Below are 24,005 nucleotides of genomic sequence, written 5' to 3' on the forward strand. Positions count from 1 at the left end.
ATAGGGAGACTGATGTGGAGAAAATGCAGCAGCTGCTCTGATGGAGGGAAGCAGGTTGGCTTGTGTGACAGAGTCACTCTCTCCCACTGAAGGCAATAGGGAAGGCTTCTAGAGGAGGCGCTGCCTGAATGGAGACTGGAGGGATGAGCAGGAATTAGCTAGGGTGGGGCAGAAGGAGGAGGACAAGGGGATGTCCAAGGCCAATGGCATGAGGCTACTAGGATGAAGTACTTTGTGAACAAAGAACTCTAGTGTCATACAGGCCTTGTCATTCTCCTTTCTCACTGTATCATTGCTTAAGAGGCAGCACCGTGTGGCTATTACAAAGTTGGGCTCTGCAGCTAGGCCTCCAGCTCTACCACTTACTGGCTGTGTGATTTAAGCAAGTTACATAACTTCTCTGTACCTCATTTTTCTCATTGGTAAAATGGGGATGATCGAAGTATAGTTTCTATTTAATAGGGTTATCATGAGGACTAAACCAGTTAATAGGTATAAAGTGCCTAGAGTACTGCTTGATGTGTAAGCAAAACTTAATAAATATTTAACTATAGCAGGTCCTTGAATAACATCATTACATTATAAGGTTGATGAGAAAAAAATTGACTTTCAGCTGTGGCCACTGTCTGTGTGAAGTTGGCATGCTCTCCCCATGTCTGCATGGTTTCTTCCAGGTACTCGGGTTTCCTCCCACATCCCAGAGATGTGCACATCAGATGAATTGGCGTGTCTACAGTGTCCCGGTCTGCGTGACTGTGGGTGGAAGGGCGTCTTGTCCAGGGCTGGGTCCTGCTTTGTGCCCTGAGCTGCAGGGATAGGCTCTAGCCACCTGTGACCCTGAACTGGAGCAAGCAGATTGGAAAAGAATTCTTACTTATTTTTATGAATATTTCTTAAATGTATGCAGAACTCACATTTATTTCAATGTTTAATATTAGAAAAGTTGGGGAGGGGGGTCTTTATTTAGAACTTTGGTGACATTTTTGTGACCAAAAATACGCTGTAGGAACTTGGTTATATCAACTAGCCTATGGGAAAATTGGTTTAGTTATATGTCATTTTGCTTTGAGTGATGGTTTCTAAGACCCTATTGATGATGTGAAGTGAAGATGTACCGTATTGCTTACTATCTGGGAAAACAACAAAGCAATCAGGACACAACTTACTGGCAAAGTACAACTGTGTGCTGAGGGCCAGGACAAGAGGCTTAGAGCCCTACCTTTCCATCTAGGACAGTAGAGTCTGGGAACCTGGGCTGGGAACCTGGTCTGAGGGACCATCGATTCCTAGGCTAAGCAGAGGGATTCAGGTATTCTGCTCAAGGAAGGGCAAGATGAGTGTGTGCTGGGCACTGGGGCAGGCTTGTGGAGGAGTGGAGGCCTGTGGAATGAGGGAAATGTGGAAGGAGGAGGTGTTCTAGGTATGGAGAGGGGCCTGAGCAAAGGTAGAGAGGTCGGGTGAGTATCTGGTATCCTAGAACCTTTCAAAGGAAGTGGGGCCACCAAAGGTTTGTGGGCATAAACAACAGTTGCTAGAGTTCACAAGAGGCCAAAGTTCTTGGAATCATCTTAGGAAACTTAAAAAAAAAAAAAAAAAGTAGACTGAATTGCCTGGAATGTGAGCTGGGCCCGAGTCAGAGATCTGCCAGGTGGCTGGCTGGTGGGCCTGTGCTTCGCCTTTGTTATGGGCATACGACCCTGCATGAACTTGGCTGAGGTGCAGCTTCCTGCCTGCTTCCATCCATCAGGTGGGTAGGGCCTGAGCATGACTCAATCCTAGGTCACCCCAGAGGTGGACAATGCAAGAGCAGACCCAGCATCCATGTTAGAATCAAGGCCTGCCCATGGAAATAGTTAACTGGGCCTCATTCTGGCTGTGGCTGGAATAGGCTGAGAATAAAAAATTCCAATCTATCAACTCAGGGGAGGACCTTGGGTTAGGGTCGGGGTTACTCACAGCTCTGAGCGCCACTGACATAGACAGCTGCCACCCTGACTGCTCTTTCTGATGACTCGACGGTAAAACCCGCAGACGAACACCAAACACACTCACCAGAGACTCCCTTTCATAGCACAACCTATTCATGCAAACTTAGGAAAAATCCCAGAGCTCATTCTAGCTCATTCGAGGAAATATCACTTTTCCAGAGTGTTCCCTAACTCCCCAAAGAGCATGTAAACTCGTTCCACAGAGTCCAGACACACTCAGACAGTACTCAGGCACAGACCTGGAATTGCTTTTATTTATTATGTATTTATTTTATTTTATTTATTTTTTTAAAATATATTTTATTGATTTTTTTACAGAGAGGAAGGGAGAGGGATAGAGAGTTAGAAACATCGATGAGTGAGAAACATCGATCAGCTGCCTCCTGCACACTCCCTACTGGGGATGTGCCCGCAACCAAGGTACATGCCCTTGACCAGAATCGAACCTGGGACTCTTGAGTCCGCAGGCTGACGCTCTATCCACTGAGCCAAACCAGTTAGGGCATGTATTTATTTTAAAAATATTTTTATTGATTTCAGAGAGGAAGGGAGAAGGGGAGAGACAGAAACATCAATGACGAGAGAGAATCATTGATTGGCTGTCTCCTGCCTGCCCAAGCCCGCAACCCAGGCATATGCCCTGACCCCCTGGTTCATAGGTTGATGCTCAACCACTGAGCCACACTGGCTGGGCCAGGAATTGCTTTTAGAAACAACAAGAGATGTCCATGGGCTCAAAAGAAAACCTCATTTTAGAAAGTCATCACAAATGAAAGGAGGTTGGGAAACAATACATTACACAGCCTTAAAGTATCTCCCACTAAAGATTAGTTATTACTTATAAAGGAGGGAGAGGACCTTAGCAGTAGGGAGGTCTGGTGGACACCAGCTTACCCCTGTGATCAAAGTTACTGTCACCAGTCATGGACTGCTGGACAAAAGTGGCTGAGAAGACACCATTACTCAGCTGGTATTGTTACTGAAAATGCATAACCTGAATCTAATTGTAAGGAGGGACATTTAGAGACATTCTATGAACCAAATAGCCTGCACTCTTCAAAAATGACGTCATGTAAAGAAAGGCTGAGGATCTGTTCTATAACAAGACACTAAAGAAACATGACAACTAAATACTGCATGTGAGAATATTTTTTAAATATATTTTATTGATTTTTTACAGAGAGGAAGGGAAAAGGATAGAGAGTTAGAAACATCGATGAGAGAGAAGCATCGATCAGCTGCCTCCTGCACGCTCCCTACTGGGGATGTGCCTGCAACCAAGGTACATGCCCTTGACCGGAATCGAACCTGGGACCCTTGAGTCCGCAGGCAAACGCTATCGACTGAGCCAAACCGGTTAGGCCTGCATGTGAGAATATTAGGGAGACTGGAAAAATTGGAATATAGAGTGTTTCTTTGAAATGTGACATTGTCAAAAGTAGTCAAGCCGTAACTGGTTTGGATCAGTGGATAGAGCGTCGGCCTGCGGACTGAAGGATCCCAAGTTCGATTCCGGTCAAGGGCATGTACCTGGGTTGCGGGCACATCCCCAGTGGGAGGTGTGCAGGAGGCGGCTGATCGATGTTTCTCTCTCATCGATGTTTCTAACTCTATCTCTCTCCCTTCCTCTCTGTAAAAAATCAATAAAATATATATATTTTTTAAAAAGTAGTCAAATATCAGCAATTGCATATGGTTTAACCTAAACGATGTATTCTACCAATGTTAAAATTACCAGAATTTGATCAGTGGATGTTGTTATCTAAGAGAATGTACTTGTTATTAAGAGATGTATGCTGAAGTGCTTAGGTGGAGAGAGAGAAAAAAGAAACCCCAAATGTGGTCAAATATTAATAATTGGTGTATGTAGGTGAAGAGTGTTTAGATATTCATGATAATAATCTTGCAATTTTTCAAAGTAAATTCAGATAAAGTCCAAACAGGAATAGAATCCCCTCCCTCCTGGGAAAGCTTGAGGGTCAGTGTGGAAAGCCCTCCTGGCCGTGCAGGGATGGGGCACTTGGAATGGTAGCTGTTGAGCAGGGCCTGGCCCCCCACGCTCCCTTTGGGGCTGTCACCCACCTGGGTTTCCAGTTCTGTGACCTCCAGGTTCAGTTTATTCAGGTGCTTGTTCACAAAAGTGATGAGAGTCTAAAAAAAGAAGCACAGGCGTCTTTGAGATGGAGGCTCTCACCAGTGCCAGGCCCTCGGGGCCACCTCAGTGACTCCACCGTGAGGACAAGGACCAGGGTGACCACATGTGATGAGGCCCTGCTGAGAGCACTGGGCCTAGGATCCCTGTGCCGAGCTGAGTGAGGATGAGTGAGCAGCCTGGGAGGCTTTTCTGCAAAGCCCCTGGAGTTCATAGGAAAGGAGGCTTTCAAATATTTGGACACTATGTGACTCAAACTGTGAGAGGAGCTAGGAGTCCTGAGAGTGAGAGGCGGAGGGTCTGACCCCAGGGTCAGGAGGCCAGAGAAGAAATGACCCCACTGGGTCCCTCCTTCCAGTCCCTTTCTAGGTGCAGGTGCTGTGCCTGTGTGGAGGCAGGGACGGCTGGAGGTTGAGTAAGGGTGGGAACAAAGGGTGCTCATAGTAGTCTCAGAACCCCCTGAGAGACGCCATCATCCTGATGGGAGAAGAAAGGGACTGGATAAGGTCTCCAGTGAGAACAAGACAGGAAAAATGGACATCAAGCAGGAAAGCCCATGTTTGCAGAGATTTGGCGATAAAACCAGTTTTAGGAAGCTTGCGAGCTACAGGGATGATGTTTCCTAAAATGTTTTGCTACCCCCCTCCCCCATCTTTCCTGCTTCCCTCCCAGGCACCCCTTTCCCACCTTTTTCACCACGTTGAGCTTATCGGGTGCATGGTCGAACAAGGTGTCGAAGGCATCACGTTCTGAAAAAGAGGGAAATGTCGATGAAGGACACAGCTGATTCCTGGTGGGAAGCCCACCCCAGGTCCTGGCCACATGGTCAGGTACAGATGGAAACTTTCCGGGGTCTGAGGCTGCGCGGGGAACTCTAGAAGCTGGGTTTAGGGCAGAGATTTGGGTTATGCTCACCTAAGGAGCTGTGTGTGTGTCCACCCTCTGTGTCAAACCTGTTTTGGGCCAGGACTGGGGGGCTCTGTTAGGCACTTTAACTGGGGACTTGTCATTTCTCTTCAGTCTTTGTGTTCATTACATTATAATTTAGTCATGGCTCCAAAGTGTTTCGGAAGCTTTTATATCAAATATCAAATCACTTCACCCCCTAGCGATCAAAACTAGGACACCCGGACAACCATCCTGGCAGCACGCGTGCATCAATACACAGGTTGGGAACCAGAGCCCCCGGACAGGATGCGAGCTCCTCCTCTTGAGTGACCTAGTCACTTCGGTGCTTTGTGCCTCAGTTTCCTCTTCTAAAATGCCATCTGAGAAATGAACCTCCCAGGTGTGTTATGAGATGAAAGATGGGAAAGTATGTGCAAGTGCTCAGTAGACTGATATGTCTACTGATCTGAGTTGTTTTAGCATTACTGGAATCGTTCAAAATATGCACAGCAAATACAGGATCATAGGAAGTAGCAAAGCCATGCCCCCTGCAGGTCTCTCCTAGCTGCTCCCCCCAGCCCCCGCCTCCCCACATTCTCTGAACTGGGAAGTGAAATAATGGAGGGAAACCTGGGGCAGGGAAGGTTGGTGGTCCCGGGTCTGTATCTCCCTACTCTTGCACCGATGGGCAAATCCGAGACTTCCAGGAAGGTGATTGTGACCTCTGACATTCACAGATTTTGTGAACAAGCCCAAAGTTGTGGGAGATGGGAGAGACAGGAGCTATGAAAAGGAAAGAGAAAGCAGCAGCTTCCAGAAGGGCTGGGCAGGGAGGAGACAGTCCAAGCATGTAGATACACCTCCTTTCTTTACTCTCACCATACGCTTAGAGCAAGACTGCCCAGGACCCATCCAGAGGCCCAGCAATGTCAGTGGTCTGGTTACTTGCGAAAGGACTGTGCAACTGTGGTTAGTTTTCCTCTTCCCACCCGTAAGCAGACCCTCCCTACCACGCAGCTCTGTCACCAGGCTGGTGCAGACACTGCAGGACGCAAGCTGAGTGCCTATGGTTCCCAGCTGCTGCAGAATTCACTAGGCCCCCGTGGAAGCCACCAGCACCAACGGACAATCTTACGCAACTCACCATGCCTTCCGGAGAGAGCCCTGTAGGAAAAGGAGAAAGAAAACAGTGTGAATCTTCTCTCCTCGCCCTTGATTGAAAAGCCCCAAAGCTCTCTTGGCATTCTACACTTAGTAAGTTCCCTGCCCAGGGTGCTGTGGGCATTAGCCTGGGGAGGTCAAGTTCTTCTCTCCCCTATACATCCTGTGATACCCATCAAGCTACACCTCACCTTGCTCCAGGATAGGTTTTTCTTAAAGAGGGCAGGAACTGGAACTGGACTTTTAGCAGTGAAGCAGCAGAGAACTAAGAACACAAGCATTAAAGATGGACTACTTAGGTTTAAATCCAACAGAGCCATTTGTGTGCTGTGTGACCTTGAGCAAGCTACCGAACCTCTCTGGGCACCAGGTCCCTTATCTCTAAAATGAGGATAGCATGTTGTGAGCATTACATAATTTAATAAGTGGAAAGATTTTAGCACAATTCCTGGTATATAGGTAAATGCTCAATATATTTTTTTCTTAATACATTAGTGGGTCTCATTAGTTTATTCCAACTGTGCTTCTATCACCCATTACACGATGACTTGTGGGTAATGCACTGTAAAGAACAATGAACTTGGAGTTAACTGCTGGACGGACCAGTGATAATCTCCTTCTCCATCTTCGGGCTGTGGGGTTTTAGAAGGTATAATCATTGCTTCACGTGTGTATTATGAACATCGACAGATACAAAAATGCTTCAGAGACTAGAGTGTATCGTCAAATGATTAGAAGTTTGAATCCTTGTTTGTCTATGTGGCAAGATGGCAGAAAGGGATCATAGAAAGCACAGGGGCAGCTGAGAGATTGCTCTGAAAACTGAAGCTTCATGTTCCCTGATTTGGGAGCTTCTCACAGGATCTTCTCAGACACATTTTCCTCTTTTCCACGGACAAGCAGAGGTTAGGGGAGGTGGGGGCGGGACGGTAAGGAATTCTCCTCCCGGCAGGCCTGTCAGGGCAGCTTTCAGCCTGCCCCTCACAGAATCAAGGCCAAGAATCAGTGTGCCTTGTACATCAGCTGCCCCCTCGGCTGCCAGGACTGGACCCTGGAGTGGCGCGGAGGCAGGCCATCAACTGGGCATCTGGGGAAGGGCCTCCCCACATCTCTGGCCTATCCTGGGCCCTTTTAAGGCACATGCATAGTGTGGTCCACAGCACTCTGGACCTCCGTCAGCCACAATGGGGGAGGGGCAGTGAGTTTCCTAGAGATTGGGCAAGGCTTGGCTGGTGTGGGTCAGCTGTGATGGGGAAAAGCCAGAAAAGTCAGCAATGAAGGACACGGGAAAGGGAAGGCCGAGCTCTTCCCACATTAAATCCTCACACTCTGTGGTTAGCAAAATGCTCCCCACTTCAGAGATGAAGACACTGAGGTCAGAGAGGTTAAGAGACTAACAGGTGAGTAAAGTGGCAGAGTCTGGATTTGAACTCAAGTGAGGCTGGCTTAGAGGTCTCGGCTCTTTTCACTTCGTTCTTCTTGTTCAAGGGAGGACAGAGGAGAGATGGAGCCAGGGGATGCATAAAACGAACTTTGCCCGGCCTCGCATGTGGCCAGGGCTCAGGCCTGCCCAGGGATCTCAAACCCACACACGGTCCTTCCTGCTCTTTCTGCTTAAGACCCAAACTTGTCTTCCCCACGGCAAACCTCTTACATGTTTTGATATTCCAATTTCTTAAAGTGAGTGAAAACAACAAAAACACCCCTCTAAGGCAGAGAGGGGCTTTCTGGGTCATGGCATGTGACCAAATCAATCAGATTCAGAAAAGGAAGAAAAACGTCCTTTTGAAGGCTAATGATTTAAATTCAAGTCCGTGTTTATGGCATGACGATTTCATGCTGGTTGGCTTTTGGGGGCACACTTTTTTCCCGGAGTGCCACAAAATTAGAATTTTTCAATCACTGCTAATTCTCTCTCCCCACTTCCCCACCCAAGTTTGTACCTTAAGCATTGAGAGGCATGTTTTGAATGCATGGAAAAGGCTAAGCTATAATCATTGGCTGAAGTATAATCCCTCTTGCAATCCCAATAAATGAAAACTAAATATCAGCAAATGGACGAATTTCGGAGAAACATCTGTGTTCCATTACAGAATCGCTGGCAACAATGGTGTTGACATACTCTGTGTTACCAGTTATTTCCTCTTGGATTTGCCGAGACTGGAGGATTCCTTCTCGTTTCTGAAACGGGGGTGGGGAGAAGGGTTGGGAGGAGGAGAGAAAAATATGCTTTAGAAAAATACAAAATACTGATTAGCATTCCTGATACTGAGAACGTTACTGGTGTTTAAGAAAGTGAGTCTGGAGTTGAGAGGCTTCCAGAAGTGAAACAAGGCCCCTGGCTTCCCGGGCCTGGACCGTACCATTCGTACTTCAGTGCAGCTCGTGTTTAGTCCAAACAAGTAGGCTGTTTCTTGGATGGTGAATCTTTTCTTTCTTTATTGGAAGACATTCTGTTGGAAGCAAACTGTTTGCCTCCTGGAGTAATCCACAGTAAACCAAATGGAAATGAAGGCCAGGGTGTGTCTGCCCTCCAGCTGGGGCCACAGAGGAAAGCTGAGAAACACATTCAGCTGGGGGGCTGGGGTGGAGGAACCCAGGCCAGCTTGGAGAATTCAAATAGAGGGAGAGTTTATTTGTTTTTCCTTCTTTTTAATGGATAAATACAGGAGCTTTCAAATAACCAGTACAGTCCTCAGGTAATTAGCTTACTCTCTGAGCAAAGGTTAAGTAATTTGGAGGCCCACCCAGCCCATCCATCCATCCATCCATCCATCCATCCATCCACCTATCCATCCATCCATCCACCCACCTACCTACCTATCCATCTATCTGACATCTATTCCACCCCCTCCCATCACTTCATCCTCTCTTCTTTGTTTCACTGATCAGTGCCTTCTAAGTACAATCCCCTAATTAGTACCTTCTATGGACAAGTCCTTGAGTTGGACTTAGAGCAAATACTTGAGGAACTTAAAGAGTAAAATGTCATAGATGAAGCAGGTATGTGAGAATGGTTTTCCCCAAACAGGGTTTTGCCTGATGACCCAGGTCAGTTATTGGTAGGATCCCTTTTGCTCTCAAAAGTGTCTTGGGTAATAAATCACATGGTCACCCTATGCAGAGAGAAAGTGCTGAATGCAGGACAAAGGCAGACACGTTCAGCGGGGGATGGTCAGGGAAACCGTCCAAGGGGAGGGGTTCTTAACCTGGCACTCAAAGGGCACAGAAGAGAGGTCATTCCCCCGGGAGGAATGGCCTAAGCCAGTGGTCGGCAAACTGCGGCTCTCGAGCCACATGTGGCTCTTTGGCCCCTTGAGTGTGGCTCTTCCACAAAATACCGACTTCTGCGCATGGGCCACGAAGTTTCAATCGCACTGTACGTGAGCGCCCGCACATGGTATTTTGTGCAGGGAGATTCATTGCATAGTCAGAGGCCCTGGGAGGGTGGTCTGGGCGTGGAAATCAGTTGTCACAGCAAATTCATCTTCCTCAAAGGCTGAGGTGAGTGTCCACAAGGACCTTCTGGCACTGGTGTCTGTTGAAACCTGCCTTCTTGACCCTCCTGCCAAAACTTTCAGAACCTTCTCTTCACATTCTCAATAGCCACAGAATCTAGGGTCCTTGCAAAAGACTCTGACAGAAGGAAAGCTAAAGCTGGGTAAAGAGTATATCTGAAGGAGATGAAGAAGAATGGACTAGCAAAGCAAAAGAGGAAGTAAACATCACTGAAAGGAGACCCGATGAGGATAAATCAGAACTTTCCCAAATACACTTTTAACATAGGTAACATTTTCACGGGGGGCCGATGGAATCTGTGTCCTTGTCTTGTGAGGCCATTCACAGATATAAAACCTGAGCCACACATCACACATAATTAAATGCCTTTGTACACAATGGAAAAGAAATCTGGGTTAAATGACCCCTCACACCGTGTCCTGATTCACCTCGATCCACTGTCTGTTCCCCAAAGAGCTCTCTGTTGTTCAGTGACTCACAGCCAATTCCGAGTCCTGCTTCTGTGCCTGTTTAGCTTGATAAAGCAAAACACCCCGTAAAACCTGACGTGCATTGATGCCATTTTATGTAACGTGTCCTCTTTTCTCCCTCATGCTAACGAGGCTGCCTACAGGACAAATTAAACCAACAACAGCCTTCAGATGGCCCATAATTGAGCTCAAAATAAGGCAAGAGGCATGGGCTTGCCGTGACCACTGTTTCAAAATAGGAGCCCCCCTTCTCCTGCTCAGATCTTGAATCATAGTTTTAAAAAAACGTAATGAAACGGATTCACACATTATTGACGGGTAAAAATAACATAATAGAGAGATGGCCTGGATTCACTAGGAAGATGCTTGGATCAGGAAGCCTGGGCTGGCCACGTACCCACAGCAGACAGAAAATGCTCAGCACCATGCTTGACACAGTTGAGTGCTCAATAAATGAGGCCAATTAGTCCCTTTCAGTCACCTGCACTTAATGTCTGCACCACACACGTTCGCATTGGCTGTGGGCCCCTGATAGCCCTCTCTGCTGTTTATCTCTGGGCGGGGCCAAGGCGTCATAGTCCTATTATACCCCCTTGATGTGTAGCAAGTTCAGTACCCAGAAGGTGTAAAAGAAATACTTTTTCATTAGGGCACAACTGAGCACCCCCAAGTCCTCTTCCTTTCACATCTGATCCCTGAAAGCTCAGCTCAAAGACCTTTTTGTCCTGGAAACTGGCCTGGCCTGGCGCAGCAAAGCTCACCAGCCCTCCAGGCTCTTCCTCACCACTGGACGCAGAACTGCCATATCATTCTCTATTCCAGATCCCTGGATACTCTGGGAGCTGCTTATAAGGGGAGTCTTCCCTTGCAGCATGTTTATTTGGAAAAGAACAGAAACAAGCAAACCAAATGACCTTTTGCTAAATGGCATAAAGTTGGAAAATAAAATTGAATTTGAGTATCTAATGGGGTTAGGGGTAGAATGAGATAGTCACAGGGAGAGTGCACACCCTCATTGTGGAAATTACACAGCCATGTGAATGGAAATTCCATCCAACGATCTGGAAAAGATGACTTGAAAGCCCAGCTGTGCTGCTCGGGGCGGGTGAAAAGGGGCAGTGTCCTCAATCCAGGCCTGGCCAGTCAGGTCTCTCAAACACACGCATACACATGCACACGTCCCCTCACGTCTGTCTCCTCCCCATACCTGTGAACCACTGTTTACCCAAAAGATGATTCTCTATGGCTTACAGGGTGTGCATGCACACATACACACACACACACACACCTCTTTCCTCCTTATCCTTTTAGACACACCTCACAAACATACACACCATACACCCTCAAATATACATTACACAGACACCCTCCTGACAAAAACACGCAAACCCTAGGTACTTGCCCACCTAAGGCATTCCATATACAAGCACACACTCTCCCACCCTTTGCACGCATGGTATCTGTCTTACCTGGACCACAACCACTTGGATGGAAACATGGTCTGGCAGTCGGATTGGGGCCCTGAAATACTGGGACAGAGCAACCAACAGGTGCAGGATGGCTACCAGGCTCTTGGCATGAACAGCTGAAATAAAAGATGATGTAAACAATTAGAGAATCTTCTTCTAGGTTCTAGGCAGACACAAGCAGATATTCGAAATGTATCACATCCACTGCCCCTGTAATCCCACCCCCGAGGATCAGGGGACACCCTTGGTCATCGCAAGCCTCACCCTGGGCCGCCTCATTCTTGGCCAGGTCCCAAGGCGCTAGCTTCTTAGATCATGCCGTTGCTGGATTTCCAAGGCCGTGCCCTCTGCTTTGATCCAAGGCTCCCATAGAGACCCTGATAGTGGCTGAATGCTAAGTTCAGATCAGCTCTCCACCACCTCCATGTCTTTGTTCACTCTATTTTAACAACCATGGGCATGTCTGCTTTGCACCCTCCTTCCCTTCTCACTTGACTGTGAGCCCTTTGGATGATCACCACTACCCTTGTCCCAAGGCTCTACCCAAAGCAGGCTCTCAATACATGGACACCGAGTCAGGAACGCTGGACCCCTTCCCCTTTGATGAGGGCTCTAGATCCTTGGAGGAAAGCATGACAGATATCGAAAGGGCTTTGTTGCTCTCTTGAGTGTCAGGTATGGTCAGTGTAGGCAGTGCCCCTTGGGGAATAGCTGGGAGGAAGTGTTCAGGACCAGCTGGCTTCTGTTGCTACAGAGCAATGTGCTGGATGCTAAGCCATTTATACTGGAGAAATCTGGGCAACTATTGGGTTATAGTTTTCTCAGTAGATCTGAGGAGAAAAGGACGGTGATGTAATAGGGTGCACACACGGTTGGGCAGACTGGAGCTTGAGTTCTGACTTGACAGCTCTACCATTTATTTACTGCCGACAAGACCTCTGGGAGGCCACTCAAGGACTCGGAGCCTCAGTCTGCTCATCTTCACAATGGGGATAGCTGTGCCTGTGCAGAAATATCGGTGTAAGGCATTTCCAGAGATGATGTAAGCAAAGCTCCTAGCCCGTAGCAGATGCCCAGGAATGGTTGATATTTTTTATTATCATTTGAGAAAGTGCCTGGCATCTAGGCAATTAAACCACTTTCTCTCCTTTGTTTCTCATGAAAGGGAAGATCCACCAGATACTCTACCTGTCTTCACAGTCCTACCAGCCTCACGGTTCTTCATTACAGGGGTCATGTAAGGCAAGAATAGGAAAATGCCCATTTTGCGTACTTAGCATGACCTGGGTCCAGCGTTAGGGTGTCCTTCTGTCTGGGCTAGGATTGATGAGTCTGCTCTACAGAAGCCTTGAGAAATCACCAAAAAAAGGAAGTGATTCAGACATTCCTTGGGAACGCATTAGAGCTTCTTGTTATCACAAGGCTTTCCATGGACAGCGAACAGCAGCTCAACACCACCATCAAGCAGCAAACAGCTAAGATCTGCTTCTAACTCCACCTTCCAGAAGTTTTCAGTTCTGAGCTTCTGAGCATTGTCAAAAGTGTCACCCGTCCTAACCGCCTCAAAGGAGGCTCCGGAGGTGGTGTGCTCACTCACGTGATCAGAACTGCCACACCCTCAGTCTAGTCACCCAGGGTTGTAGGACATTTGCTACCTTTCTCCCTTTTAACCACAAAACACAATGCTAGAAAAGCTGTAGCCCAAAAGCTTGTTCTTGCACACTGGTGACAGTGTGTGTCATCGTGACTGTCTGGTGAGCAACACAGACAGCAATGTCATGAGCACCATGCCGATGCCAGACCCTTTCAATGGATGCTCTGTTTGGGGACTTTTTTTTTTCACAAGAAATAATTATACAGTTTCTCTCTCTCTCACACACACACACACTACATGTACAAAGATGTTCATTATTGTGTAATCTATCTAGAAAACACTGTCCACTAGCAAAAGGTACGTTTAGACCAGTGGTTTGCAATTTTATTATTATTAAGCAGAGAAACCCTTTTTCTAAAAGCCATTAGACAAAACAGGTGAAAAAAGGACAGCTGCTCTGGTCCCTGAGTCCTAATTGCAGCCCCCCTCCCCCCCCCCACAGGTGCTTCTCCTCACCCCCTTTATCCTGCCTGGAAAGATGACACAATGTCCTCAAAGTACCAGGAAAGATAACGGGAGGGACGGAGCTTCCCCCAGGGCTGTGCCTGCCACATTCCTCACGGAAGAAACCAGGGCTGCTTGTAAACAGGCCCAGCAGTTCTTGAAGCCCCGAGGCATCCTAGGGAGCTAGCCATGGAAATAATTATTCCCTCCCACCTAGTTATTTATCTCCCTTCTGGGAATCTGTGACGGGACTAATTCAAGAAAAGCAAAAAGAGACACAACCTAAGACATTCAGCAATAGGCTGCCAAACGTCCTGAAAGGATCCACGCCGAAGGGCTCAGGTTACCTAGGGGATGTCTACCCCGTGAGACAGAGCGGCTATCAGAAACGGTAACTCTGAAGACCACATGGGAATACAGAAACTGTGTCTGACTTACTACTAAGTGAAAATAACAAAACACCTGATGCACCTGACTTCATCAAGTAAAAATATGCGTTGATGTGGAGAGTAAGGGGCGAAGGTGAAAATAGCCAGACGAGAGTGGCAGTGTGAGCGACTATTTCACTCATGCACATTTCCCTGTGAGAAATGACAGTGAACATGATGGTGGTCCTCGTGTGGCTTTTAAAAATCCCCTTCTTCCATCCGAGCCTTTCCCCAGGTGGGTTCCCTCGTAAGTGAGAAAGTGTTTTGTTTGGAAGGGTACGTGGAGATGGTCCGTATTCAAAGGAGTGGGAAATAGGATTAAAAAAAAACAACCCAAAAAACTAAGCAGGGGTCTTGATGAGAGGACTTCGATGCTTATTACTTTATGCTTCAATGCTTATGACTGTTGTGGATTTCCAAAATGCAGGTACCTTTCTCAAACCAGTGATCAAGCTTCCTTTTTCCTCCCTTCCTTCTCCACTGAACACTATTAGCACGCCCGGGACACAGCGCAGACAGCATCTAGGGCCCAGAGCCACGGCCTCCCCCTCCACCCTCCCATGTCTCCCTGGCAGAGGATGCCCTGTTCCCTGAGCTGTGCGAGGCGGCTTTTCACACTGTGCGAGCAAAGGTGTAATTATGCTGAAGGAGGTACTTGGTGTCTCGTCTCCAATGTCAGATGTTAGAAACCTGCTGAAGAGATTCTCACTGGCAGTTACTGGGTCTCTACGCTGAGAGGTGAAGATTCCTTTTTCTTTGCTAAGTTTGAAAGGTGTTTTTATAGGGGTGGGGAGGTGGGGAGGGGGTGAAGATGTGTCCATTTTAGGTTTTATAATTGGGTTCACTAAGATATAGTATTGAACCCTTTAATACTTAAAACAAAGGCAAACAACACAATCTAAATCGTTATCAATCTAAATGCACACTTTTATCTATTGCAAGCAACTAAACAACTCTGGACTCCCCACAGGAAATAACGTCACTCTGGAGTCACCGATTTGCTGATTGAATGTTGGTTCTGATAAAGACTCATTAAGTCCATATTAGACATCTAGGCCCTTGAGGCAGCAGAAGAATGAATGGTTCATACTCTCTGAGATCCTTGACCTATCTAGCTGTGAAACCTGAACTGAAAAATCCTGTTACAGTGCCTACAATGTCAGCCATATCTTTCCTTCTGGAAAATGAGTGATGGAGAGGAAGGCTGTGGGTATTGTTCTAGAGCCATGCCCTTACCCACCCCCACCCCACCCCCACCCCCACCCCGGCTTCTCAGCTGCCTGCACTTAGGGATCTCTGCTTCCTGAAGCCCCTAGAAGAGTGTTCTCAGAAGGTCGTGCTGGGACACGGAAGTAGCTCAATGAACACGAGTGTCCTTCCTCTCCCCATCTTACATGAGCTCCTACAGAAAAGGCACCCTGGATTTTGACATCACTTGTCCCAGAGAGTCCTCTGTGTGGGAGATGTGTCCCTCCTCAGTAAGATGAATGGGCCTGCACCCACACAGGGCCGGCCAGCTTCCTGGCTGGCTTCTTGGGGAAACCTCACAGTACAGACCACAGGTATCATTCACCAGAGCCCTTTCTCTTGGTAACACTCACAGTCCACATTCCACTTGATGCTTCTGGGAGGAAGTTTCAAGGTTTCGTTGATCTTCTCCAGGACAGTCTGCAGCTTTTGCTTCTGCGCAATCTCTGACTGGGTGACCTCGGCCACGTTCAGCTTCTCACTCTCCAGTTTCTCTGGGGCGACACAGGAAAAGAGAACAGCTGTGATCTTTGGCCACAGACAACCCCAACTCATATGCATGCCCTCACACATTCACTCGCTCGCTCAACATACACATGCATACCTCGTTTTATTGCACTTTGCTTTATTGCTCTTCAGAGACGTTGTGTTGTTTACAAATTGAAGGCCAGCCCCAGCAAAAAGATGATGACTCATTTTATTGCAGGGATCTGGAACCAAACCCACAGGATCCCTGATATGCCTGTAGATGAGGAACACTGCTCTCCCCTCCTCGTCTGACAGTGGCTCTGGTGGGGCCAGTAGGTGAAAACCTTGAATCCCCAAATTATAAGAGCCCAGGACCTTAGAAGTGGGGCCTTTAACCCAGTCCGTCATATTTGAGCTCTTTTTTCCTATCATTCTGGGGGTTCTCCCTCCTCTTTTCCATTCTGCCTTCTCCAAGGACATCTTTGTGCCCTCCCTGGAAAGCCCTCTGTGCGTCCCCTGGGCAAATCCTTATTCAGGACGTTTTGTACATCCCCGTAGTATAATATGTGTCACGCTGAGCCATAGTTATCTGTGTTAAGTACCTTCTTTCCTTTAAAACCCTCCTGGAAAGTTACTTATTTGGCATGTCCTAGTTCATCAATTCTAAGGCACACTTTTTTTTTTTTTTTTTTTTTTTTTTTAAGATTTTAACAACCCTGAAATCAGGTTGTGTCTTAAAATTGATGGCACTCTACAAGTGCAGTCAGGCAGGTAGAAGATGTGAGTTTTCACGCACCTACATGTGTGCGCTTGGTCGTAGCTCTGCTTGTGTGGCCACTCCCATGCCTCAATAAGCCGACAAGAGCAGTTTCAAAACAGAAAATAAAAATTCTAAGCAGTAACGAAGCCTTGCGTAGGGTTTTTCTTTTTTCTCTTTTTGGGTGGTACTTATATAATGGTATGTTTTAAAATCAATGGTTATTGTTTGCAATGATATAACCGCTTAATACTTAAAATAATTAGATTGTGCTTTGCCTTTATTTGTCTAAATTCTTATGCTTGTCTATTAGAAAGAACTTTAGACTCTCTAACAAGAAATACATCGTCTGCTATTAGATCCATCCAAGTCGCCCTCCACACCTCATTCAGGATTAATAGAACTGACACTCTGAAACGTCTTTAAAGTATCTTTTCCCCTCATTTTTAGAGGCTGTCATACAAAGTAATTAAACTTTACCATACATCAATGATTCCCCTATTGCTAACTTATTTTATTTTCAAGCAGCTCTAGCTGATCCCAGTCAAATGCCCCTTGGGTAATGATGAGGTTGCCCTGGAGAATTCCTGCAGGTCCAGTGCATTTAATTCTTTTCAGTGCTTTAATAGGATGCTCGCCAGCTATTCTTATCTCTGATGGCCTGAAATATTAACTTCCTCTGTAGTTGCCCAAAGCCATCATCCTTTATTTCTAAAGTTCAGGGATTTAGCAAGTCTGCATGTAAATGTCTTCCTCTTGAATGTTACACCTGGAAAAGGCCCCATGAGCCTTTTCCGTTTTTAGGCTGTGAATTCCTATCTTGGATCCTCTTCTACTGAAGAAACGACAGGTAGTTTTCATCTTCCATTGCCGCTGCAGTGTGGGGAGTTTGGTAGAGGCTGCCCGAAGTGCTAGGTTAAGGAAACCTGTGAACCTTATCTTGGCTCAGAGGGAAGGACTGCTGGGATAGAAAGGCGACACTGTCCTGGGAGTGGGCTGGGAGGCCAGAGGGGAGGAGTGGCAGCATGAGAGCCACTGTGTAGCTAGCCTTATTGTATTATACGATTGCCTATGACTTTCCATATTTATAGCCTGCCGGCTTTGGACTTCTTGGAGTGAATAGCTTAGGTCTCTGAGTCTGTTTCCTAGGTCAATCACTTTCCTTCCTTCCTCCCTTCCTCCCTCCCTTTCTTCCTTCCTTCCTTCCTTCCTTCCTTCCTTCCTTCCTTCCTTCCTTCCTTCCTTCCTTCCCTCTTCCCTCTTCCCTCTTCCCTCTTCTCTCTCCCTCTCTCTCTCTCTCTTTTTGCACTATTGGTCCATTCTGTTGTCATTTCTAAAAACTTGGATTTTACACAGTACATACTAGGACAGTCATTGTTTCTCTGGTTCCACCAATATTTTTAAGTAGTCTGACACTAAAATTACAATGCATTTTTCCTAAAGATTTTTTTTCTTTAAGCATCTGGCATTGTTTATTCAGAGGAACTTTTAAAGCTTTCTTTCTTTTGCATTCCTAATTTTTTAGAAAATGCAATTCCGTGGTCCTTTTTTTCCTCTTTAGTAATTATGCTTTGGGTTTTCCTTTTTGCCTTTAATTTTATGGTTGGATATTTTATTTTAGCGTTGGCATTATGTGGACTTGAGGAGAGGCTAACTTGAGGTAACCCTAATTAACAGTTTTAGGTATATCGCTTCATGTTCATAATACACAGAGAACTCAGAGTTCTCTCTCATTAATGAAGTGAGATTACAGTGTGTACATTTTTCTACTACCCGTTTTGTCACTCAAGGACATGAGTATTTTTCTATGTCAATATATACAGGTATAACTTTTTAAAAAAATATTTTATTGATTTTTTTTACAGAGAGGAAGGGAGAGGAATAGAGAGTTAGAAACATCGAGAGAGAAACATCAATCAGCTGCCTCCTGCACACCCCCTACTGGGGATGTGCCCGCAACCAAGGTACATGCCCTTGACCAGAATCGAGCCTGGGACCCCTCAGTCCGCAGGCCGGCGCTCTATCCACTGAGCAAAACCAGTTAGGGCAGGTATAACTCTTTTTTGTTTGCTTGTGTGTTTGCTTTTTTTTTTTTTTTACCCCCTTTACCCTCCATGTCCCTGTCTCTGGCAATCACCAATCTGTTCTTTGCTGTTTTTCTTTTATTTGACATACTAGAGGCCCGGTGCATGAAATTCGTGCACTTGGGGGGGGGGGGGGTCCTCAGCCCAGCCTGCGCCCTCGCACAGTCTGGGACCCCTTGCTCCTTACCGCCCTCCTGCGGTGGAGGCAGGAGAGGCTCCCGCCACTGCCGCTGCACTTGCCAGCCATGAGCCCAGCTTCTGGCTGAGGGGCACTCCCCCTGTGGGAGCACACTGACCACCGGGGGGAAGCTCCTGCGTTGAGCATCTGCCCCCTGGTGGTCAGTGCACATCATAGCGACTGGTCAATTTGCATATTAGACTTTTATTATATAGAATGAGTGAGATCATATGGTATTTGTCTGTCTGAATTATTTCACCTAGCATAATGCCCTCAAGGTCCATCCATGTTCTTGCAAATTTCAGAATTTTATTCTTTTCTATGGCCAAATTTCATTACATACATAAATCACATTTTCTTTATATCTGCTCATCCATTGATAGACACATTGTTTCCATAGCTTGGCTATTGTCAGTAATGCTTCAAGGAACACGGGGGTGCATCTATCTTTTGGAATTAGTGGTTTTGTTTTCTTTAGATAAATAAATACCCAGAATTGAAATTGCTGGATCATATGGTAGTTCTATTTTTAATTTTTTGAGAAACCTCCATATATTTTTCCACAACGGCTGCACCAATTTACATTCCCACCAACAGTACACAGGGTTCCCTTTACTTCATATCTTTGCCAACACATAATTCTTGTCTTTCATTATAACAGGTGTGAGGTGATATCTCTTTGTGTGATTTTTAAAATTCCTCACTTGAGGATATGTTTTTATTGATTTTAGGGAGAGAAAGCTCATTGGTTGCCTCCTATAGGCACCCTGACCTGGGATCAAACCTGCAACCTGGGTATGTGCCCTGAGTAGGAACCAAACCTGTGACCTTTTGGTGTACAGGATATGCTCCAATCAACTGAGCCACACCAGGCAGGGCTCATTGTGGTAGTGTCTTATGATCCTTTGTACCTGCGGTGTCAGCTGTAATGTCTGATTTTATTTGCCCCCCCCACCCCCACCCTGCCCCTCTAGTGAGTCTAGCTAAAGATTTGACAATTTTGTTTACCTTAACCCCTAGAGTGCTGGGGAGCGTGATCACGCTCCTCCTGTCTTTCGCCAAAAGTGCTGGGAGCGCTATCAAAGCTTCGAAATGGCGTCCAGTTCTAAGTCTGCTTTTATTAGGGATGATGATATTGCTAAATATGTCAATATAGTAAAGGTTTCCTTAAGTTTTTGAATATGTAACTTCATTTACTTGCGATTCATAATTTTTTTCCTAAACTGCTGTAACATCAGCAAAAATGCCTTGGCAATTTTAGCATAGTTCCTAGGATATTGGTTGGCACTCAAAGGGTTAAAAAACAAACAAACCAGTTCTCAGCTTTATCAGTCTCTACTATAGTCTTTTCAGCCTCTTTATGTCTCTACTAGAGGCCTGGTACATGAATTCGTGCATGGGTGGGGTCCCTCGGCCTGGCCAGCAATTGGAGCTGATCAGGGCCATCTTGCCCAGTCCTGATCGGGGCCAGTGGCTGAGGGGAGGGACTGGGGGAGGTTGGCCAGCTGGGGGGGGTTGGCTGTGGGAGTACACTGACCACCAGGGGACAGCTCTTGCATTGAGTGTCTGCCCCCTGGTGGTCAGTGCGTGTCATAGCGACCAGTTGACTGGTCGCTTAGGCTTTTATATATATATAGATATGATATATCTCACTCAAACATGTATCATGGGTATCTTTCTACATTGATAGATATCAATATAATTCATTCTTTTATAGGACTATTAACCTTTTTTATTCAACCATTCCCCTGTCAAGTTATATCCTACTTTTCCCAATTGGTAATCAAGTTTCAATAAACATCTCGTGTGTGTGTGTGTGTGTGTGTGTGTGTGTGTGTGTGTGTTACCAAATGATTATTGCTGATAGAAAAATTGTTGCCTTACCTTACAGATTTTCTCCTTGAATACAGTCATCTCACCAAATCCCCTTAATAGTTCTATTGTTTATCTGAATTTTTAGCCTTTGGGGGGTTGGAGGGGCATGTAAATAAGTCAAAACGCAGTCATCTCTACTTTGTAAGCTTATATCACTTATTTCAATTTTATGACATTTTAAAAGATTTACATGAGAACCTTTTCTGCTATTCCTAGCCCCTTTTAAAAATATTCAACTCTCAAAATTTAAGAGATCCACTCAAATAGTCCTATAGTTAAATAATAAAACTCACTCCCTGTTGCTAAGGAGTTAAAGAAAACTTGTTTTCCTCTTTTGTTCTTTATTAGGCAAATTTTAGCTAGCACTATGGAAATTTTCTGTTGCAGAAATTTGAGTCCTCCAGGAAATTGTCTCTCATATGTTGCCATAGTTCTGAAAATTGTTCATCATTAGTTTAACTTGTTGTAAAGTAGTAGGCATGATTTTGCTTTTTAGAAAATTTTCTCAAGTAGAATTATTTTGTGATTCTTTCAGTTGTTTTTGAAGTTAGCAAAAAATGAAACAGCATTATTCAAAAGTTCTGAAGTATCAATACAAGGAAGAAAAACTCAATTACTCTGAATGGTAGAAGAACTGAGATGTCCTAGTGAAAATGTTGCCATATAATTCTTATTATATTAATGTAACCACCTCTCAAAGAAGTAGAATACATCCTTTTTTTAGTATGAGTGAGTCCTAAGTTATATATTTGTGTTTCCAATTATATGGGGAGGGTTAAATTTTTTTTATGTATCATGGTCAGAAAACTTGGTCTGTGTAATAATTTGTTGAGACTTACTTTGTGGACACAGTCAAATTTTGTAAGTCTTCCATGTGCAGTTGAAAAGAATAAGAATACTGCGGTTTTGAGGTATAGCTAGTTAATTATAGTGTCCAAATCTTTTCTATCCTTATGAACTTTTTTGTTAGTGTGTTAAGAGAAATATGTTTAAAAAATCTACCACTGTGATAGATTTGTCAAGTTCTTGTAATTCTGACTGTCATTTTTGATTTTTTATTTGTTTTCTGTTAATGCTCACCAGAGGATATTTTCCCATTGATTTTTTTTAGAGAGAATGTAAAGGAGTGAGAGAGACCCATCAACCCACATGAACCCCAATAGGGACCAGGGATCAAGCCTGCAACTGAGGTACATGCCCTTGACTGGAATTGAACCCCTGACCCTTCATTCCACAGGCTGATGCTCTAACCATTGAGCGAGCAACCAGCTAGGGCTGTCATTTTGAATTTTTATACATTTGATTCACAAAAGTGCATTTAGATTTAAAATGTCTTATTTTTCTGGTAACTTTAGTCTCAATCAATATGTAGAGATTCTCTGTAGTAATGCTTTTGGCCTTAAAATCTACGTATTTTGTCTGATCTAAAAATAGCTACCCCAGCTTTCTTTTAATTAGTAATCATCTAACATATATAATTATTTCCACAGTTTTTATTTCAACCTTTGTCTTGTAAATGTAGATAGTATATAACAAAATTTTGTTTTGTTATCTAGTCTGACAATCTTTTTTAAATGGATAAAGTCGATTTACATTGATGGGTTTACCACTATACTTGGATTCACTTTTATTATACTGCTTTTCTGATCCTTTACTTTCCCTTACGTCCTTGGATTAGAGTTTCTATTCCTTTTCATTTAATTTTCTCCGCATTACTAGTATGGAGGTTACACACATGTTTATTTTAGCGGCTACCTTAGAAAATTTATCACGTGCATTTAATGTAATAGAATCTTAAATTAATCGGTATCTTTAGTTAATCAGCATCTTTATCAATATCTATAATAATAAAAGGGTAATATGCTAATTAGACTGGACATCTTCCGGACGTCCTTCCTGACGAAGCGGGGTTTGAGGGAAGCTAGCCCTGGTCCCAGGTGCCTGTGGGCGGCCCGAGGGAAGCCAGCCCAGGTCCCGGGTGCCTGCGGGTGGCTGGAGGAGGAAAGCATCCCGGGTCCCGGGTGCTGGAGGAAAGCCGGTGCTGGCAGCCAGGGGAAGGAAGGCCTACTCTTGCATGAATTTTCGTGCATCAGGCTTCTAGTACTAAATAATACAAGGACCTCAGCACACTAACTCCAATGTCACTCTAACTTCAGCACTATAATTTTGTAGTATTCTGATTCTATCTTAATTTTTTAAATGAATAAATTAGACATTATTGTGGTTGTTTTATATTTGTTCAATTATTGCTTCAATCTACCCACCATGGTAATCTTTGCTCATCATTTTTGGTTGCATTTCAGATCTTCCTTTTAGATTCATTTTCTTTCTTCCTGGAGTGAAGTTCTGTTGGTAAGTAAACCTTTTCCATTTTAGTTGATTTAAAATGAATTTATTTTTATCTTCATTTTTAAAAGCTTTTTTTCCCCCTGGGTATAAACCTGTAAGTTGACAATTTTTTTCTGCACTTGAAGATTTCATTTCAATATTTTTTTTTTGGCTTTTGTTCCTGATGAAAGACAGCACTCAGTACATTGTTCTTTTATAGGTAATCTATCTTCAGTGTTTCTAGGTTTCATTATGAAGTATGTAGGTATATATTTCTTATTCTTTATCTTGTTTGGGATTCCCAGAGCTTCCTGAATCTGGGAGTTCATGTCTTTCATCAGTTTTAGAAAATTCTCAGTTGTTATGTCTTTAAATATTGCCTATACTCTAATATCTTTCTCTTCTACTACTAGAATTCCAACTAGCCATATGTTGCATCTTCTTTTAAAAAAAAAAATCTGTCTTTAATTCTGTTTTTTGCACTGTTGTCTCTATATATTGCATTCTAGGTGATTTCTTTAGTGCCATCTTCTAGTTTATCCAATTCCTTCTTTAGCTGTGTATCCACTGAGGTTTCTCATTTCATTATTACATTTTTTTTTTCATCTCTAGACATTCCATTTGTTTCATTCAGATTTGTCCTATCCAATTTTGATAGTTCCTGTTCCTTAATCATCCTTTCAATAGCCTTTTAAAACTTTTATTTTAACATATTAAACATACTTAATGTTCCATAACTGGCCAGTTGTTAATATGTATAGCAATGGTAGGATGGACCTACAGTTTACTGTTTCTGTTGATACCTGCTCATTATAGCTTGCTTCTCCTGGGTTTGGTGATTTCTGATTGTGGGCTCATTTTCCCTGGAATTTTATCTCTGGGAGTTCTTTGTGA

The 24,005-nt window shown here is 44.7% G+C and overlaps 1 protein-coding gene and 1 long non-coding RNA gene across 3 annotated transcripts in view; one reads left to right on the forward strand and one right to left on the reverse strand.

Moving 5' to 3' along the window:
• Nucleotides 1–24,005, forward strand: part of LOC139017202 (uncharacterized) — a 425,767-nt gene that overhangs the window by 113,597 nt on the left and 288,165 nt on the right. The window lies entirely within an intron of this gene.
• PARVA (parvin alpha) overlaps nt 1–24,005 on the reverse strand; it is a 141,856-nt gene that overhangs the window by 13,375 nt on the left and 104,476 nt on the right. For both annotated transcript variants that reach the window (XM_070425258.1, XM_070425259.1), the window contains exons 5-10: nt 15,775–15,915; nt 11,648–11,763; nt 8,312–8,370; nt 6,173–6,192; nt 4,828–4,889; nt 4,071–4,139 (exon numbers count right to left, since the gene is read on the reverse strand). In XM_070425258.1, the coding sequence (XP_070281359.1) occupies nt 4,071–4,139; nt 4,828–4,889; nt 6,173–6,192; nt 8,312–8,370; nt 11,648–11,763; nt 15,775–15,915 (467 nt within the window). The remainder of the gene's footprint in view (nt 1–4,070; nt 4,140–4,827; nt 4,890–6,172; nt 6,193–8,311; nt 8,371–11,647; nt 11,764–15,774; nt 15,916–24,005) is intronic.

This window comes from Myotis yumanensis, unplaced genomic scaffold, assembly GCF_028538775.1.
Source record: "Myotis yumanensis isolate MYYU_CA2020_CCGP unplaced genomic scaffold, mMyoYum1.0.hap1 SCAF_10, whole genome shotgun sequence".
Taxonomy (NCBI): domain Eukaryota; kingdom Metazoa; phylum Chordata; class Mammalia; order Chiroptera; family Vespertilionidae; genus Myotis; species Myotis yumanensis.